This window comes from Lissotriton vulgaris, chromosome 1_1, assembly GCF_964263255.1.
Source record: "Lissotriton vulgaris chromosome 1_1, aLisVul1.2, whole genome shotgun sequence".
Classification (NCBI taxonomy): domain Eukaryota; kingdom Metazoa; phylum Chordata; class Amphibia; order Caudata; family Salamandridae; genus Lissotriton; species Lissotriton vulgaris.
In genome coordinates this window covers 1,843,107,030-1,843,128,260 of record NC_141685.1, presented here as the reverse complement: position 1 = coordinate 1,843,128,260, position 21,231 = coordinate 1,843,107,030, and the positions used below count along the sequence as shown (strand labels likewise).

Below are 21,231 nucleotides of genomic sequence, written 5' to 3'. Positions count from 1 at the left end.
TAGTTTTACTAGCTCTTTACTGTTACACTATTGCGCAGTTCACCTTTAGAACATCCATCAAGGAAAAGCACTTACTCTTACTTGGTGCAATAGAGATCTTCCAACTTTTACATTCAGGCATCTTGCTTCTGATCCATTCCTATCGTAGAAAACAGAATATATCAACATCAAGGACTAGAATCCAAACATTCTTCAGTAGAAAAGCCTTAACACATTACCCTCAACAGTATTGCAGTATGACAGCATGATACATTATTTGACATCAAGAAAAGCTACTCATCCTCACTTTCGTCAGTCTGTAAATGCGAGGGAGGGTCATTGAGTGCACATGAATACCTGGGAGGGTTAATCTTCACCTTCGAGTCCTTAGTGGAATTACAACTTTCCTTCATGATAGCTAGGAAATTTTATATTCTATGTTCATGCTTCATATTGTGTAAGTTTAAAGCTGGTTGATCACCAGTGAGGCCATTCCAGGGATCGACTTTAATTAGAAGGTCTTGAATGTGGAATCTGAAGACCAATCTTCTGCCCTCAAGATATCTTCCAACCGTCCGCTAGAGGAAAAGCTTTGGAGGCCATAGCCCCCTGGCCGAATGTACTCGAAAAGAGGAGGTATCAGTGCCAGCTTCCTGTAACACCCACTTCACCCATCTGGTGATAGTAGTCGATATAACCGTCTTGAACGGTTTCTTCAGGGCTATGAGTAATTGCTTCATCCCCGGAGGGGGTGAGAAGGAAGGGCCATATAATGCACCACTCTGGAGTTTGTTTTGGTTCTCCTAGATACAGCAAACAAAACTCCCTCCCCCCTCATCTCTGCCAGCCCTGACGAAGGTGCCTCACACCGAAACGCGCGTTGGCGTTACTACGGCATTACTACCAAGAACGGCAACAGTATTTCACCTACTTGCCCTCCCCAAGTTGCACCCACGTCCATAATTCCATCTTCTTTGTTGCAGGCAAAACGAGATTTACCCTTGTGAAGTGATTGAACATGTTAGAGTATGAATGACCCCTGTTAGATATAAGTGTCTGTTGAGCCCCCTGAAAATCACCCGGAGTGAGTGGAACACCTAATTTCCCTAAGAATTTTCTTTCCCCCATGAAATGACGAATTGTATTGATGGTTTTATTAATTCTTGAACCTGTTATTCTTTGATTGTTTTGTAAATATGACAAATTGCACTAAAACAAATAATAAACAAAAAAACATATATTTTCTATAAAAAGATGAATTGACTGCGGTCCATCTGTTGTCTTGGTCTCAGATATTCATTGGATATTGCTCCCCCCTAATCAGAATTGGATCCTATATAGGGCCTCTAATTATCTTCCCTGGCAGGGTGATCTTTTCTATTTGCTTGCTTGTTTCCCCCCCTCCCCCCCCCCTTCCTGCCTACATCATTTATCTGCCCTGGGGAACCCCCTTCTATTACATATCATCTAGTGCACATACATCTGACACTGATCTGCAGGAGATCAGACACAAAAGGATTGCCAATTTACTAGAAAGGTCTCTGCGAGATAGATATTCATTACCTTGCCACGATAACAGCAAATTTAGCATCAGGTTAACATCCAGTAACAAAGAATAGCGTGGTTCTGGGGGAGTAGAGAACCAAATGCCTGTCAGTAACCTATATACCAGGGGATGTTTCCCAGTTGGTACTTCGTGGAACGGTAAGTGACCTGCTGATATGGCAGATCTACAGGCATTAATTGTGCGAAATGCTAGTCCATCGCATGACAATTTCAACAAGAAATTCACAATGTATTACATCTGCCCCCACAGGATGGAGATCCCGTTGCAGACACCAGCGTGACCATTATCTCCAACCTAAACTATATCTCTTGATCGTAGAGTCCGCAGAAGCTCTTTTGATGTGTAGTGTTGCTTGTGAAGAAAGGCCTGGGACATCCCAGTGTACTCTGAAATCCTCCACACCATCAGATGGAGATTGCCGCTCTGGACCAACTGGTGCAAGTTGCCACGATAGTCCTTCCGAAGATGAGGAGTCTGGGGAAGTGGAATTGGAAAAAGCCATAGAAAGTTCCAGAAGAACTGGATACCAGACTTGAGATTTCTACAGCTGTGTCACCACAATCACCTCCACCTCTTGCCACCTCACCAAAGCCATGAGTCTGTCAATCATTGAGAATGGTGGGAGCGCATACCCCCGAAAGTGTTTCCAGTCCTGGAGGAAGGCGTCTGTCACTTCCGCTAACAGATCTCGACGCCAGCTGAAGAACCGAGGCAGTTGACAATTGAGTCGGAGGCAAAGAGGTCTCCTTGACATGGACCCCATTTGAGCATAATCGCCTGGAAAAGAACTGGATCCAACTTCCAAGCACTGGAATCTCTTAGATGACGAGAATTCTAATATGCCATCTGATTTAGGCGACCCGGAAGATACTCTGTCGTAACAGCGATCTTGTTTGCCAGACAGTGGTTCTAAAAATCCCTGGCCAGGTCCGCTAGTGCCTTGGAGTGGATGCTCCCAGGCCATTTATGTACTGAACTGCCGATACATTGTCCATCTTCAAGAGGAGGGAACAAGAGACCCTGTTGGCGCCCAGGCTCCGAATCGCAAAGGATCCTGCCAGTACTTCTAACCAGTTGATGTGTAGAGCCCTTTCGTTGTTTGACCACGGTTCCCTGGTGCTAACCTCTCTGCACCATGAATCCCATCCGTGCCAGCTCACATCGGATGTATGATCCGGTCTGTGTTTGAACCAAAATGGCTTTGCCATTCCAGACCTGCATGTGGTTGAGCCACCAGTAGATCTTGATCCGTGCTTCTGTCAAAGATTGACCTCCTGGGCATAAGACAAGCCCCTACTGAGATGTTAGGCTTTGAGGCGCTGGAGTGCCCTGTGGTGTAGCGACCCCAGAAAAATTGCCTGTAAAGAGGTTGAGAGAAGTCTGACAAGCCTGGCCAGATGTCAAAGTGAAATGCATCCCTTCTCTAACATTCTGCACAGTTTTCTACGGACGAGAGTGATCTTCATGTAGGGTAGTCTGAGAAACTGAGCCACCATGTCTATCTCGAGATCCAGAAATACAAATGTTTGTGTAAGAGTAAATTCTAACTTCTGACAATTGATGATGAACCCTAGGTTCTGTAACCGAGATCTCGTCAGTTGGAACTGTTCTTCTAATTTTTGTCAATTTTGGTGCTTGATTAAGATGTCGTTCAAATAGACGATTAGCCTGACTCCTCTCGCACAAAGCCATGTCATGGCTGGACGTAACACCTTGGTGAAGCCCCTTGGTGCAGAGGAGAGACCGAAACGGGAACACGTGAACTCGAAGACCTTTTCCCACCCCATGAATTGTATGAATCGTTGATGTGGAGGTAAATTGAGGATGTTGAGGTATGCATCCTTTGGATCTAATCTGATGGGCCAGTCATTTTTGGAGGAGAAGATCCGTATGAGGTGGAGCCCCTCCATTTTGAAGCGGTGGTGTACTGCCCACCTGTTGAGTTTTCGCAGATTGATAACTGGTCTGAAATCCTTGTCTTTCTTTTTCACTAGGAATATATTGCTGTGAATGTGCCTGGGAGGAAGGGTTATGAGTCCGATCGCTCCTTTGTGTAACAAGGCTTGAACCTCCCGGTCATCTACCTGCATGGTCTCCTGTGAGAAGACCAGAGTCCAGGGTCCTCTCCCTTCTGGGGGGTGCCAAATAACTCTTTGTAGAAGCTCTCCACTATCTGTAGTACCCATGCGTCTCCTGTGAGCAAAGCCCACTTCGAGCGGAACCATCGTAACTTGCTGTCCACCTCTGGTAGGGGAAAAGAGGTATTGTTTACCATTGGGGCCTCCAGGCGCGTTGTTTGCTCTTTGTAGGAACTTCTGCTTCCATGGATCCTCTGGTTTGAAACTTATGGGGGTTAGTGTTGTACCCCCGGCCGGAGGAGCGCCACTTACCTCTTCTGGCCCCACCAAACATCTTCTGGTTAAATACCTTCCAGATAGACTGGTGGGCTTTATCCACAGAGGAAAAGGTTGTCAGGAATTTTGTAAGTTCCTTAATGAACGGGTCTCTAAATTGACCCCCGTCTGCCACGGCCCCGGTCTCTCTGGTGGCCAATTCTCCTAGCTTGGGTCGATTTTAATCAACAAAGAGCATCGCCGCTCCGGCTACAACACACAATTTGAGTGCTGCAGGAAGTACATCGCTCGCTGTGCCCAGTCAGAGAGAATGCCGGGGTCAATTAGCTCACCTGATTCAGGAGCTGCCTCTGCCATGTCGAATATCTTTGTGAGTGGCCCCAGGACATCCAGGACCATTCTTTGGGTCTTTGATAAACTTAGCGACAAAGGTTGTCATCTATTTCTGGCATACAGGCCACTTTGCCGGTCAGTGACGGTCTTGGACACTCTGCCTCAGTCGACCCCTGACCTCCTTAGCCATCGTTTTCCGAATGTGGAAAGCCACCTGTCGCCACCTTGCTTTCGGGAAACCAGTCAGCAGAGCAGGGATGGTAAATCTCATCAGGATCCAGCAGGTCCTGGCAGCCCCAGTGTCATGAGTATCTGCACCCTGGTCTTCCAGCCAGGGCTGGTTGGCACCGCCCTCTGTTTGCAATGGTCTACTAGGACCTAGTTCATTGCCAGAGTCCTAATCAGGGTTCTCAGAATCTTCCCTGGTATTATCATCACCTCCTGGGGAGAGTAGGCATCATGTTTGTCGGGGGTCCACCCAGGCTGGGATCTGGTTCCTACAAGGTGGTGCTCTTGTAGGAAGACGTTGCATGATCTTTCAAAGGCATGGCTTTGGGGCAAGATTTCGCCCTCCGTTTACCCTGCCGTTCACCCTGAGTGTCACTAGTGGGTACAGGTCCCACACCTTCCTCTTGCGGGGGTACTACATTGCTTCGGACTGTAAGTTGCACTATTTGCTTACTCAGGGGTAGTAAGGCTGCCAAAATCTCTTTCTGGAGGGAGACGTCAATGGGAATTACCAGCTCCATATGAATAGGGAGGAGAGGCTGCTCCTCGTCCCCTGCGCCTCAGTATTCTTTTCTAGTGCCTGTCATGGATGATCAGGTACCACTATGCTTACAATGTAAGGCGCTGTAGAATAGGGTGAACCCTAGTGTCCTTCACAGGTATGGACCCACCTTCTCCGTACTACACAAACGGTACCTCCCTGTTACCTTAGTCAATGCTTGGTGCTGGCAGAGGGGCAGGAATTCACAGGTAACAATGAGTATTGAGAGAACATTGGGACTGAGTGCACACACCCTCTAATTATAGTGGGCTAGACGATAAGCTATGCTAAGCGGTAAGAACCAAATGACTGGGGCAAGTAAAACCCACTAAGAACACCACCACCGATGTTAATGTGGAATGAAGGGCTCACTCTCCGTGTGTTTATCTTTAAAATGGCTTGAAATCTCTTTGAGGGAAACAGAGCTGACGAGACGCACAGGGGGGAAGAATTCCAGAAATTAGTGAAATGCCGCCATCCTCACACGCTGAGCCCCTGGTGAACCTGACATGCAATTGCACCCTCAAGCGACCCTCTATACCACATCTGCCCGCACGCTTTGCACCCTTAGAGGGTCCGACTTGCAATCGCGCCTTCGACTGCTACTGGTGGTGCGTTCTGCTGATTGCACTGAGCGTTCCTACCTATGTCGCCCCCATCACCGCTGTACAGTGCGTTTAGCAAGCAGCCGGGCACCGCAAACAATACAAAGGCATAAAAAACATTACATTGACTCATAAATAACACCAAGAAAAAGCACTTATCTGTCTGCTGAATAGTGAAGAAAGAGGAAGTGCTTTTTCTTGATGGATGTTCTATATGGTGGACTCTATGGTAGGACTGTTAGATCTGTATCAAATCAAAGACTTATGGGATTTGTAGTCTTTATTGTGTTGATATAATGTTCTTTTGGCTGCTGAGCAATACAATTGAGAAATGTATTGCATAATCTGAAGCCCCCAGTCCTGACATAAAATTGCTCTAGAGCGATTTTAGAATAAGCTAGATCCACCTTTCTGGACCTTTAATGCTGCTCAATCATTCCGCAAGACTGGAAGAAGGGAAGATCTGATACCGGAGTATTTTAATTTTGCGCACCATAGTCACCCCATTTCCTTCTTGTAGTACAATGCTCCTCTGTCAAGATAACCCATCCACCATACATGTGTTGTATGCTTATTTGTAGGATACCAGACAGAGCTGAGAAATAGAGCCATACAGGTCTTGGGCTACAAAATTATTTTCAGTTTGTCCTGTGCATCACTGAACTGGTCTTCTAGATGTACAAGTAGTAAAAGTTCTGAATAAAAAGAGAGTTCAAGTGTCCCTTTGATATTTGCTGCCACTTTTGTACTTCCCTAGGCTCAGAAAGAGTTGTTTGGTTGTAAAAACGTCCACATCCTCGGATCTTCCCTTAGCCTTTCCTGGTGGGCAGTCAGCGAAGCATTTACAGTGGAATTAACAAGATTAACATGCAATGAACAAAGCAGACCCCTAAAACTTTTGTCAGCAGGTTAGGGGTAGCCATTGATCTGGTTTCTCTGGAAAGTGGCCAAAGGACATAAAAGATCAGAGTTCTTCATCTTTGTAGCCCTGCAACAATTGCTCTAGTGGAACCAATTGGTGAACATCCACTATCAATCTCTAATGTTTTCTATTGACTGAACAAAGGAGTTAAAACATTTTCAAGACTTTTTTTTACATAGCAGGGATTCTTTGACGTCCTCAATTTCCTACAGGATTTACTTTTGTTTCACCCATTGTTATGAAATGTAATGAACCACACCTTCCCTGAAATGGTACATACCGCTTCACTAAACTGAAAAGAATGTTCTTTGAAATTCCAAAATTGTGTTCCTATTTTATAAAGTAGTAGGGGAGATCCGTAAGATGGACCTACCTTCATTCTGCTTGTGAAATATAGAAAAGAGAGTAATTTTGGCCTATCAGTCATGTTTACTTTACGCTTGGGCCGACCTAAACTCTAAATTCCTACCACTCTTTTGGAAGAGAAAGTGTATATATCTTAGAGTAGGTATATACAATTCACCTGCAGTTACTTGTACTCTTCCTCCATTGTTCGTATACAAGTGCCAAAATTACCAAAATTCACCACCCTTCCTCAACCTTGGTGGGTGTAAATTGTTTGAGGTCGTTTTGGTTATTTAAAAGGATAACTGAAGTGACAGCACTGTAAATATCACATTATCCAATTTACAAAATTGCTAAACATTGTTCTGTGTGAGAGTGCCGATGCTTGTTAGAGAGAGTAACTGATTCAAGGTGAAAGAATGAATTGAATCAAGCAAAACATGTAAGAAAAATGTGTATCTGTAAAAAAAGCAAAGGAAAAACAATTGAGATATGATAATTTAACCGCATCGATGCTGCGGCGATTTTCGCGCTGTGCGGCAATTTTTAAATTACCGCGTTACATGACGAGCTGAGCTCGTCATCAGCATCGAAAGGGTTAAAAGGCTTCCTAATATTTACTTGGGCATTTTAAAGGAGGTAACGTGTTTATAGATCCAATATTAAGAACCACAAAATAATGTTCTTTCTACATTTTCAGCCAAGCCCATCTACCTCAAGCCTGAGTTCTACGCATTCTGCTTCGCCAAATGTCACCAGTTCTGCTCCATCTAGTGCCAGAGGTCAGTACAATGAAGTGTGATGTGATAATGACTATATAATTTTAGCCTTTTTTTGGCAGCAATTTAAAACTAGCATCTCCTAACATGTTTTTTATTTCATCCAGCTTCACCGCTACTATCTGACAAGCATAAGCAATCTAGAGACAACCCCTGTCTTTCACCAAGGGAAAGACCTTTCAGTGCCATCTACCCAACTCCTACTGAGTCATCCCAGGTAAGCATTACTCTTCATTACTGTGCACAATGCCTTTCTATCATGATCAATAAGATTTGGCCTGTAAACTCATCATATCTTTTTGAAGGAGAACTATTTCAGGAAATTGTTTTCCTCTTATTCAATACAAAGATTTATAATATGTTCAATACCTCTACACACCTATGATGGAGGATTAGGAGGATCTGCCTTTTGTAAACACTAAAGGCCTGATTTAGATTTTGGCAGACTCCATCAAAACGGTGACAGATATCCCGGCTGCCATAATCTAAATGCCATTATATCCTATGAGATTTGGATTTAGATTTTGTCGATGGGTTATATCACAGCTGGACACAGGCTATACAATATTAGGTAGAAAAGTAATATGGTACTTCCCCTCCACTATGTAAACTCTGAAACAAACGAACACACTCTTTGGATGATGTCATCAGTGATGTCATTTGAGATGTCATCTGTGATATAAATGATGTCATAGAACAAATCATGAGTTATGTAATATGTCGATGCAGCCATATCACCTGAGGCTGTGTGGATGAACTGGGACATGTGGCTTAATCGTTATCCTATTTAAACGTACGGAAAGTGGGCTGGGCTTGCGTACGCCAGGCCAGCGCAGGGGTGTGAATAATTCTGGACCTCCTCCAGCACGGTCGCTCCCCCATGCTCCCTGATCCCAGCTCCTGCTGACGATCTGGCCGAGACTACAGAGCTGTAACTGCATTAATTTAATTAATTCCGCCTTGCATTGTGCTTATTTATTTTCACTCCGCCTCGCGCTGCATTTATTTCATTAATTCCGCATTGTGTTTGTTTGTTTTCATTCCGCCTCGCGCTGCATTGATTTCATTAATTCCGCCTCCCATTGTGTCTGTTTATTTTCACTCCGCCTCGCGCTGCATTTATTTCATTAATTCCGCATTGTGTTTGCTTGTTTTCATTCCGCCTCGCGCTGCATTGATTTCATTAATTCCGCCTCGCATTGTGTCTGTTTATTTTCACTCCGCCTCGCGCTGCATTTATTTCATTAATTCCGCATTGTGTTTGCTTGTTTTCATTCCGCCTCGCGCTGCATTGATTTCATTAATTCCGCCTCGCATTGTGTCTGTTTATTTTCACTCCGCCTCGCGCTGCATTTATTTCATTAATTCCGCATTGTGTTTGCTTGTTTTCATTCCGCCTCGCGCTGCATTGATTTCATTAATTCCGCCTCGCATTGTGTCTGTTTATTTTCACTCCGCCTCGCGCTGCATTTATTTCATTAATTCCGCATTGTGTTTGCTTGTTTTCATTCCGCCTCGCGCTGCATTGATTTCATTAATTCCGCCTCGCATTGTGTTTGTTTGTTGATTTCAGCCTCGCGCTGTGTTGGTTTAATAAGTTCATCCTTTAGCCCCCGGTGCCCTGTGACCCTCCATCTTGTTGTGTGTCCCCTGGCCCGCCCCTCCTCCCTGCTACCGCCTCCCAGCTGCTGCCCCTCCCACCCACGAACAGAGTGCTCCCTACCTCCTCTGACGCGCTGTGATCACCTGGACCTCCTCCAGCACGGTCGCTCCCCCATGCTCCCTGATCCCAGCTCCTGCTGACGATCTGGCCGAGACTACAGAGCTGTAACTGCATTCATTTAATTAATTCCGCCTTGCATTGTGCTTATTTATTTTCACTCCGCCTCGCGCTGCATTTATTTCATTCATTCCGCATTGTGTTTGTTTGTTTTCATTCCGCCTCGCGCTGCATTGATTTCATTAATTCCGCCTCGCATTGTGTCTGTTTATTTTCACTCCGCCTCGCGCTGCATTTATTTCATTAATTCCGCATTGTGTTTGCTTGTTTTCATTCCGCCTCGCGCTGCATTGATTTCATTAATTCCGCCTCGCATTGTGTCTGTTTATTTTCACTCCGCCTCGCGCTGCATTTATTTCATTAATTCCGCATTGTGTTTGCTTGTTTTCATTCCGCCTCGCGCTGCATTGATTTCATTAATTCCGCCTCGCATTGTGTCTGTTTATTTTCACTCCGCCTCGCGCTGCATTTATTTCATTAATTCCGCATTGTGTTTGCTTGTTTTCATTCCGCCTCGCGCTGCATTGATTTCATTAATCCGCCTCGCATTGTGTCTGTTTATTTTCACTCCGCCTCGCGCTGCATTTATTTCATTAATTCCGCATTGTGTTTGCTTGTTTTCATTCCGCCTCGCGCTGCATTGATTTCATTAATTCCGCCTCGCATTGTGTTTGTTTGTTGATTTCAGCCTCGCGCTGTGTTGGTTTAATAAGTTCATCCTTTAGCCCCCGGTGCCCTGTGACCCTCCATCTTGTTGTGTGTCCCCTGGCCCGCCCCTCCTCCCTGCTACCGCCTCCCAGCTGCTGCCCCTCCCACCCACGAACAGAGTGCTCCCTACCTCCTCTGACGCGCTGTGATCACCTGGACCTCCTCCAGCACGGTCGCTCCCCCATGCTCCCTGATCCCAGCTCCTGCTGACGATCTGGCCGAGACTACAGAGCTGTAACTGCATTAATTTAATTAATTCCGCCTTGCATTGTGCTTATTTATTTTCACTCCGCCTCGCGCTGCATTTATTTCATTAATTCCGCATTGTGTTTGTTTGTTTTCATTCCGCCTCGCGCTGCATTGATTTCATTAATTCCGCCTCGCATTGTGTCTGTTTATTTTCACTCCGCCTCGCGCTGCATTTATTTCATTAATTCCGCATTGTGTTTGCTTGTTTTCATTCCGCCTCGCGCTGCATTGATTTCATTAATTCCGCCTCGCATTGTGTCTGTTTATTTTCACTCCGCCTCGCGCTGCATTTATTTCATTAATTCCGCATTGTGTTTGCTTGTTTTCATTCCGCCTCGCGCTGCATTGATTTCATTAATTCCGCCTCGCATTGTGTCTGTTTATTTTCACTCCGCCTCGCGCTGCATTTATTTCATTAATTCCGCATTGTGTTTGCTTGTTTTCATTCCGCCTCGCGCTGCATTGATTTCATTAATTCCGCCTCGCATTGTGTCTGTTTATTTTCACTCCGCCTCGCGCTGCATTTATTTCATTAATTCCGCATTGTGTTTGCTTGTTTTCATTCCGCCTCGCGCTGCATTGATTTCATTAATTCCGCCTCGCATTGTGTCTGTTTATTTTCACTCCGCCTCGCGCTGCATTTATTTCATTAATTCCGCATTGTGTTTGCTTGTTTTCATTCCGCCTCGCGCTGCATTGATTTCATTAATTCCGCCTCGCATTGTGTCAGTTTATTTTCACTCCGCCTCGCGCTGCATTTATTTCATTAATTCCGCATTGTGTTTGCTTGTTTTCATTCCGCCTCGCGCTGCATTGATTTCATTAATTCCGCCTCGCATTGTGTCTGTTTATTTTCACTCCGCCTCGCGCTGCATTTATTTCATTAATTCCGCATTGTGTTTGCTTGTTTTCATTCCGCCTCGCGCTGCATTGATTTCATTAATTCCGCCTCGCATTGTGTTTGTTTGTTGATTTCAGCCTCGCGCTGTGTTGGTTTAATAAGTTCATCCTTTAGCCCCCGGTGCCCTGTGACCCTCCATCTTGTTGTGTGTCCCCTGGCCCGCCCCTCCTCCCTGCTACCGCCTCCCAGCTGCTGCCCCTCCCACGCTCCGCCCCCTCCAACATCCATTTATGGCCAATGCCCCCACGCGCAGCGTCCACGCGCTTCGGCCACGCCGAAGGTGCGCCAAAGGTAAGCCCGTCTACGCCCGTCCGTGCCTGGACCGCGCCCAGCGCCAGACCCCCTGCCCCTCGCGCTCCCCAGCCCTCCCGCGTTACCTACGATGCCGCCACCCTCCTAGCCCTTAACCCTGGTCGCGCCCCCAACTGCGTCCATGCCGCTCCTGGACGCACCCATGGACCGTTCTCCTGCCTCTCCTGCAAATTTAGCGGCACCGACAACATCCCCGCTACGACCACACCACAGATTCCAGACCCCAACCACCTACAATGCATCCTTCTCAACACCCGTTCGGTCCACAGGCACGCCATTGACCTCTGGAACCTCCTAGACACCATCTCTCCTGACGTCGCCTTCCTAACGGAAACATGGATGAACGCCTCCTCCGCCCCTGACATCGCCATCGCTATCCCTGATATCTATAAGATCACACGCAAGGACCGCACCGACCATACAGGAGGAGGAATCGCTATCATCCATAAGAAATCCATCCGCATCTCTACCAGCTCCGACGCCAACCTCGCTAACTCCGAACACCTTCACTTCCAGATCCACATCGACCCCAAGACCACACTCGGAGGCACCCTCCTCTACAGACCACCAGGACCCCGCGCAAAATTCAGTGAAGACATCACGGACTTCATCACCCCACACGCGCTCCCTTCCAAAGACTACATCCTTCTGGGAGACCTCAACTTCCACCTTGAAAAGATCAACGACCGCAACACCACCACCCTCTTGGACAACCTCGCCAACCTCGGACTTAAACAACTGGTCACCTCCCCCACCCACATCGCAGGTCACACACTCGACCCCATCTTCACCTCCAGCAACCATGTCTCCTTCAGCCACACTACGAATCTCATCTGGACCGACCACAGCTGCGTTCACTTCACCTACAACAAGCCGAAACCCATCATCCACCTCCAACCAACTCTACAAAGAAACTGGAACAAAATCACCACGGATCAGATCTCCACATCGCTCCTTCGAACCTCCCCAGCCCTCTCTTCCAACGCCAACGAAGCCGCCTCCAACCTCACCCTTTGGTTATCCAACACCGCCGACACCTTAGCACCACTGAAAAAACGTCAACACAAACTTGGCAACAAGAAGGCCTCATGGTTCAACGATGATCTCAAGAAGTCCAAGAAACTGTGCCGCTCCCTTGAAAAGGCCTGGAAAAAAGACCCATCCACCAGCACCAAGGACGCCTTCAAAAGCGCCACCCGCACCCACCACCAACTGATCCGAAAAGCCAAGAAAACAGCATTCAAGGATCGACTTGACAACAACGCCCACAACAGCAAGGAACTATTCAACATCGTCAAGGAATTTTCAAACCCCGCCGCCAACTCCAACGACATCACCCCATCTCAAACCCTCTGCGACTCCCTAGCCTCTTTTTTCCACAACAAGATTGCTGACATCCACAACAGCTTTGACAACCAACCCGGAAGCCAACCCACCCTACCATCTGCTGACCATCTTCCCCCCGTAAACACCCTTAACGCCTGGAACCTTATCTCCACTGAGGACACCATCCGCCTGATGAATTCCATCCACTCCGGATCCCCCACAGACCCATGCCCTCACCACATCTTCAACAAAGCAGACTCCGTCATAGCCCCGCACCTCCGAGACGTCATCAACTGCTCCTTCAACTCCGCTACCTTCCCAGAAGACTGGAAACACGCTGAACTCACCGCCCTTCTGAAAAAACCAACAGCAGACCCCACCGAACTCAAAAACTACCGCCCCATCTCGCTTCTTCCATTCCCGGCCAAAGTCATCGAGAAAGCTGTCAACAACCAACTCGCCGCCTTCCTCGAAGCCAACAAATCACTCGACCCCTCACAATCTGGCTTCCGAGCCAAACACAGCACTGAGACCGCCCTCATCGCAGCAACAGACGACATTCGAACTCTACTGGACAATGGAGACACAGTCGCCCTCATCCTCCTCGACCTCTCTGCAGCCTTCGACACTGTCTGCCACAGCACCCTTCTACAACGCCTCAGAAACATCGGTATCCAAGGAAAAGCACTGGAATGGATCACCTCGTTCCTCACCGGAAGAACCCAGAGAGTCCGCCTCCCACCATTCAAGTCCGAGGCCTCTGAAATCATTTGTGGCGTACCTCAAGGATCCTCACTCAGTCCCACCCTCTTCAACGTATACATGAGCCCCCTAGCGACCATCGCCCGGCAACACAACCTGAACATCATCTCCTACGCGGACGACACTCAACTGATCCTCTCTCTCACCAAGGACCCCAGCACCGCCAAAACTAACCTACACGAAGGAATGAAAGAAGTCGCCGAATGGATGAAACAAAGCCGTCTGAAACTGAATTCAGACAAAACAGAAGTCCTCATCTTAGGTACATCCCCCTCTGCATGGGACGACTCCTGGTGGCCGGAAGCCCTCGGAAAAGCACCCATCCCGACAGACCACGCACGGAACCTTGGCGTCATCCTGGACTCCTCACTCTCCATGAACAGACAAGTCAACGCCGTATCCTCTTCCTGCTTTAACATTCTTCGCATGCTCAGAAAAACATTTCGCTGGATCCCCTCTGAAACAAGAAAAACAGTCACCCACGCTCTAGTCACGAGCCGACTGGACTACGGAAACACCCTATACGCAGGCACCACCGCTAAACTCCAGAAGAAACTACAACGAATCCAAAACGCCTCAGCCAGGCTCATACTAGACATCCCACGCAACGAACACATTTCTGGTCACCTTAAAGACCTCCACTGGCTACCCGTCAATAAGAGGATCACTTTCCGACTGCTTACCCACGCACACAAATCACTCTACGACATCGGACCAGATTGCCTCAACTCGCGACTGTCATTCTACACCCCCTCCCGCCAACTTCGCTCCTCCAGTCAAGCCTTCGCCACTGTACCTCGCATCAACAAGACCACCATGGGAGGCAGATCCTTTTCATACCTGGCTGCCAAAACATGGAACTCACTCCCCGCTTACCTTCGCCTCACCCAGAATCACCTAGCGTTCAGAAAGCAGCTTAAAACGTGGATATTTGACAAATAATCCCCCTCCCCTTCCTAAGCGCCTTGAAACCCTCTGGGTATGTAGTGCGCTATACAAATTTTATGACTTGACTTGACTTGACTTGTCGCAGTTTTGACGTCGCACAATCCGCAATTTACATTGATGTAGCATGTACCAGGAGGGCGGCAACTATCGCTAATGAGATGCTGTTCGAAAAACATTGAATGGACAACATCACATGTTGTTGTCAAGGTTTTAGATATGCATAGACACGCATGCCAATGGTGTGCGGTATTATTGAAAGTGTTGCTATCGCAAAGCGCACACATGTGAATGTGCTCGTGAATGTGCTCGGATGGAGGGAGGATCAGCAGTGAGGCTACTTCATACACAGTGATAACGCTCATTGCAGTCCAGAAATGCATGTCAAACGTGAATCTGAAAGTCTCACATATGACACATATGACATATATGACACACTACTATACATATGACACACTACTATACTACTACACTACTATACTGGTAAAGTCTGGCAACACAAATCTACACATTACTCTTTACTCTTTACTGTTTGTCACATGTGATCTAGGATGTGCACTCTGCCTGTGGCTGATGATACCCCGTCGAGCCACCAATAACCAGGCGAAAGGCAACACAATAATGTGCACACACATACACCAGATGCATCGTGTAACACACATTTGTTTTTTGATGTAACGCTTCAGATGCATTGCCATCACACGTGGAAGGCTAATGTACAGACAATGAATATTGATCAAGAGGATCGTTGCATGTTGTGTGTAGTATAAGATATGTGTACACAGCAAAAAAACTTTTCAAAAAAGCTCTCTAAGCAGAAGGGGTGTGTCTTATCAAACGCTGTAGAGACAATGACTAAAATGGGTGGGGTACTCCAACGGTTACAATGGGAAATGTTATGAACTAATCAAATGCTTTTTTTCAAGGTCACATGGCAATCACGCATCGAGCGAGCAAGGAGGCCGCACCCGAAGCACTTTTGAGAAAATATATTTATCATAACATAAGTTTCTCCAGTATTGGGGTGTCTTTCATAGATTCACATGCTTGAATATTCCCCGTCCTCGAAGTGGGAGTCCCACGGTAAATAACATAGCAATGTAGCCATGACACAAGCATATATACATAGAGAAAGCAAAACTATAGAGTTTTTCCTAGATAGACGACATATCATTTCTGTGATATATCTTAGTCATTATGTTTTGGTCCAAATTCCGGCCAATCGGGCATCAGCACCCTCTTAGAATATTCTCCTCAGATGCTCAGGCCCTCTGATTTTTTACCACATGTCGTGTGAAGGGAGTCTCCCTGAGCTCTGCTCAGTTTTCTTCTCTTTTTCTCTCAGGAATTCCGTTTTTTGTACCACCAAGAAGTCCCTCTTCAGGCCTTGTGGTTCCTGTGGAAAGAAGAGTCTTCATTCTGAAGATCCTCAAAAAACTTGTATATATAGCCTGTATCCTGAACATCAAGTTAAGGATTGCAAGATATGTAGAACCTTCTCTCAGAAGACCTTGAAAGACAGAGAAAGCCATCCTTCCGTGGCTACAGAAGTTGAAGACTTCAGAGAACCCTGTCTCTGATGTGAAGAGTGTGTCTTTCATCAAAACTTCTTCATCTATGAAGAGAACAAGTGAACATCTGAAGACATCTCCTAAACCTAAAGTGATGAAGAAACATAACAAGGATCAACCTTCCACTTCAAAAAGGGTGAGTTCTCCCCCTCAGAGTCTTCCTGCACCTGTTACGCCCTCGAGATCTGACTCTCAGGTGTCTAAGACTCCATCTACACAGTTTTTACCTCAAAAACTGCCCATCTCGTCGACGACTTCATCATCACTCCCCAGTCGACGAGAGCTGCCGTCATAGAGTCTGCGTCGCTGACTTCTGCATCATCATCTATGAAGACGGCCATGATCCTGTCGTCGGCATCTTCGCCCGCGATGATTGTATCTGTGAAGGTGAGGCCTATCTCGTAGACTATACCTTTGACATCGTCGACGATATCATCCAAGCAGAAGAAGAGGAAGGCTTCGTCGACTCTTGCTTTGTCATCGACGGCAGCCTCGTCGACGGTGGCTCCGTCGGCGATGGCTTCGTCGTCGTCGTCAGTCTCGTCGGCGGTAGCTCCGTCGTCGGTGACTTCGCCGATGGTGGCTTCGTCGGTGGTGGCTTTGTTGATGGCTTCGTTACTGTGGATTCGTCGATGATGGCTTTAGTTCCACTGAAATCTTCAAGTTCTCTTCTTCATTGACGCCATTCGTCTTCAGAGGCTCTAATGCCGAATAAAACCCCTTCTCAGCCTCCAGCAGAGTTATTTTCTTCAGATGATGAAGATTCTGATGATGATGATAGATTCAGGGCGGCTCGAAGTCCTCCGGAACTGCTCATAAATTGTCAGGACTCAGATGAGGAGGAAGACCTAGAAGAAGAAGCGGAAGATTATTCAATATGTTGAACGCAACCTGAGCCTGAACCTCTCATGGCACAGATGCATTTGATGCTTATCTCTAATCTACAGTATATGCTGGATGATTATAATCATTTACCGAGGTCAGTACAGACCTCTCCAGCATCTCAACCACCTACTCAAGCCACTAAAGACCCTTTGGTGACACCTTCTGAGTCGACGATCAGGACACAAGAACAGACCCCTCACATTTTACAGGAGGGCAATGATGATGACAATGATGATAGTGAGAAAGAAGTTGTGAAGGACCCATCATGGGTAAGAAATTGCGGACAAATGGTTTTTTTTGTGCTCGAGGATCCACTGACCCATCGTCTTATTCTGTGTAGGCCCGTGCAAATCTGCGATGGATCCACGGATATGAATCTGTAACTCACAGCCACTTACACACCCATGCAGCAAAACTACTGACACACCCACTGACATACCCATACAGCCACTCACACACCTACTCGTGCACCCATCCATCACATACCCCCAGACAACCACTCACACTCCCACTCAACCACTTACTCACCCAATCACATACATCCACTCACACACCCATACAGTCACTCACACACACATATACGGTCACTGATACATCCACTCAAAGACCCAGAGAGCCACTCACAGACCCACACAGGCACTCACACAGACAAGTATGCTTCATGCAGGGGGTTGGCTGCAGGCAAGGCATTGCAGCCAACCCCTGCCGCACATGGCTGACGGCTCTACGTGGCGTGGGGTTGGCTGTATGCGGGGGTTGGCTGCAGGGCCTGGCCTGGCCAAAGAACGTGCGTGGTGACTCATTGATTAACATATGGTAATTAAAAATTACTTTAAGCTACAAATACCCTAGAAATTCACTGAAAAAAACAGAGGTTATAGGGAATTTATAGTTGAGAAATAGCGTTGCAAACCGTAGAAATTCAATGAAAAAAAACAAAGGTTAAAGGGATGTTATAGTTAGGAAATAGAATTTAAAAAAACTTTAGAAATCACTAAAGGAAAAAAGTTACAGGAACTCTAGTTTGGTTTAGATTTTACACACACAAAACCACAGAAATTCAACAGTTCTAGTTCTAGTTATCTCAAGTAACTTTAACTTGTGAGCTAAGGTGACTATAACTTGCGCCCTTGCTATGCACTCCTAATTACTCCACATATTATATCACTCATGACATTTTCTGTGACATTGATAATATCACTGCAACATTTGCAGTGACATTATTGCAGAGAAAACTGTGCATTGTGGCGTGAGTTATAGTAACTTGAGATAACTATAACTACAGAATTTCTGATGGATACATCTTCATGTGGATTCTCACCTTTTGACCTACCCCTACACCAGCATTCCACGGAAATTCTGTTCTTAGCTCTCCTACATCAATGAGGACGTCATAGTAGAACGGCTCCACTCGCGACACCGCATAGGGTCACCAGAGCCATAAGAAGACCTCGTTGGCGTGCTGACGTCAGTTCCCTTATTTCTGCGCCGTCGACACTTAACGTTTTTTTTCTGAGAATCACCATTTTACTGTGATTACTTTGTTTCTTCCTCTTCTTTGTGTTGCAGTGAGAATGGCTACTTTGAAGAAGTTGGGTTTCAAGCCCTGCACGGAGTTGTGGGGACCATATGTCTATCATGGACCCCCATGATGACTGTCTTTGGTGTCTTTCTTCAGACCACAACGTCGAAGGGTGTTCGTGCTGTCAGAAGATGAACCTGAAGTCACTGAAAGAGGCCAAACTCTTCATGGCGCATGCGAAAAGAAGAATAGGGGGTGTAAGCGATCAAAGTTGTTAACCTTGCATACTTCGAAGTCGAAAAAGCATAAGAAGTCAAAGAGAAGACATGGATCACAATGTCGTTCTTCGAAGGGCAGGGCATCGAGATCAGCTACTCCCATACAGCAGCGTCGTGAAAAAGACTTTATCTCTCCGTCGCCTTCTCCGCAGGTGACGCCGGGCGACGCCCAGGAATTCTCCGGCTCCCAGGAAGTCGTCTCCTATTCATGCAACTTCACCTGGGCGGGCGCCAATGTCTCTGGCTCCGCAGCCTCAGCACTCCCGTTCGGCCTTGGATGGATTCAGAGCAGAGGGTTTCGGATCCTTATTCTCCTTTCCCAGGACCAGCATTGGATCCTTTTCATTTCCTTAATGCGACGATTAGCATGTTTACCAGGGCATCCTACCCTACTGTTGTGCCTTCTGGCGCTGTGGGTCCGCTTGCCTTTAATTTGGGCATCCCCCAGCAGTATGCCCAGGGGCCTTACGTGCCTTTTATGCCAACGGCTCCATCTTGGCAGTTCCCGGCGCTAAGGTTTTCGACTCAAATACCTCGATCAGCGGCACCGTCTGGTGTTGGGCCGGCGTCGTCCTGGGTTCCAACCGTCACCGGCGTCGCGTCTGGCGCTGCCAACGCCAATCTTGAAGCAGCATTCCAGGAGGAAAGCGCAAAGACTGCTGGAGGATGATGAGTACCAGCAAGAGCAGGAGGCAGGGGAGATACTCAACTCCGTAGACGAGTTTGAAGGTCTACGTGAGGCTAGTGGCCTTGAAACTTACCCAGAGTGGGAGCTTTCTTCTCCGAAGGCTTTACCTTCACAGGATGTTGCCCCTTGTCAATTGTTCATCAGAAAAGCTGCTGAATTGTTGGACCTTCAGTTGCCCTCAGCTAAGGTAAAGTCAAGTATTATGGCTGAAGTGCTAAATTCTCCTTCCTCTTCTAATGAACCTCAGCTGCCTTTCAATGAGGTGTTGATGGAACCAATTATGGAAGTGTGGCAGAAACCCATGTCTGTCCCTGCAGTTTCTAGATCAGTGGCAAGGAGGTATAGACCTGCTCCTGGTGACCCAGCTTTCCTTTCTGCTCATCCATTTCCAGAAAGCTTGGTGGTTCAGGCTTCTGGTTCCTTCCATACCACCCCAGGAGATAGAGACTCAAAGAAATTAGAGCAGTCGGCCAAAAAGGTGTTTTCTTTTGCAAGTATGGCTCTGAAATCAACAAACGCCACATGTTTGCTGGGGAGGTACATTCGTGTTGTAATGGACTCTGTCAAGCATTTGGCTCCTAATCTTCCTGAAGATGATAGTGTTCATTTTCTTGAGGCACTTTCAGATTCTCAAGCGGCAGCATGTCGGGTCATCCAGTCGGGTCTGGACACAGCAGACTCGGTCGGCAGAGTGATGAGTTCCTCAATTGCTACTAGAAGGCATGCCTGGCTTTGATCTTCAGATTTTTCACCTGATGTACAGGCTACTTTACTGAATCTACCCTGGAAAAGCGTTACAGAAGGTAAGTAACTTGTTCTGCTAGGGTTTTGTGCAGATAAAATCTAAACCTAACTAGAACGTCCCTGTAACCTTTCTTTTTTTTGTGAATTTGTAACTTTTTTGAAATTCTATTTTCTAACTATAATGTCCCTATAACCTTTGGGTACTTGTGTGTGTGTGTGTGTGTGTGTGTGTGTATGTGTGGTCCATTGTAGGTGGGCACACCAGTTTTATCTGTGCACCACCGAAAAAAAAAATCACATCCAGAGTCACCAATGACTGTTTATCAAGTCCATTGCCCTTCATGGATGGTTATTTTGTCCGATTTGTGTTTCCATTTAATTTTGGTGATGGGGATTTTTAAACCTGTCATTCTTAGGGAGGTCTTACCCCAACTCTTTGCCTTTCACCTCCCACTATTTGCTGTATCTTTTTATTGGTCCTCGGACTCTGAGTACTGTACCACTGCTAACCAGTGTTAAAGTGCATATCCTAGAACATGATGACATTGTTATATACCTAATTGGCATATTTAGTTTACTTATTAGTCCCTCGTAAAGGTGTATACCATATACCCAGGGCCTGTAATCTAAATGCTACTAGTGGGCTTGCAGCACTGGTTGTTCCACTCACACAAGTATCCTTTCAAACCTGCCAAAGGCATCTCCCATTGTAAGACATGTGTATGCTGTTTACTGCCACTTGGCATTTAAAACCACTTGCTAAGCCTTAAACTCCCCTTTTATTGCACATAAGTCATCCCTAAGGGAGGCCCTAAGTGACCCTAAGGACAGAGTGCAGTGTAATTAAAAAGCAGGACATGCACTTTAAGCTTTATATGTCCTGGCAGTGACAGACTGCTAAATGTAT

General features: G+C 46.7%; 1 protein-coding gene across 1 annotated transcript in view; it reads left to right on the top strand.

Annotated features, from left to right (window-relative positions):
* DOCK4 (dedicator of cytokinesis 4) overlaps window positions 1–21,231 on the top strand; it is a 1,616,764-nt gene that overhangs the window by 1,496,981 nt on the left and 98,552 nt on the right. The window contains exons 48-49 of the mRNA XM_086919301.1: window positions 7,575–7,656; window positions 7,761–7,870. Of these exons, the coding sequence (XP_086775427.1) occupies window positions 7,575–7,656; window positions 7,761–7,870 (192 nt within the window). The remainder of the gene's footprint in view (window positions 1–7,574; window positions 7,657–7,760; window positions 7,871–21,231) is intronic.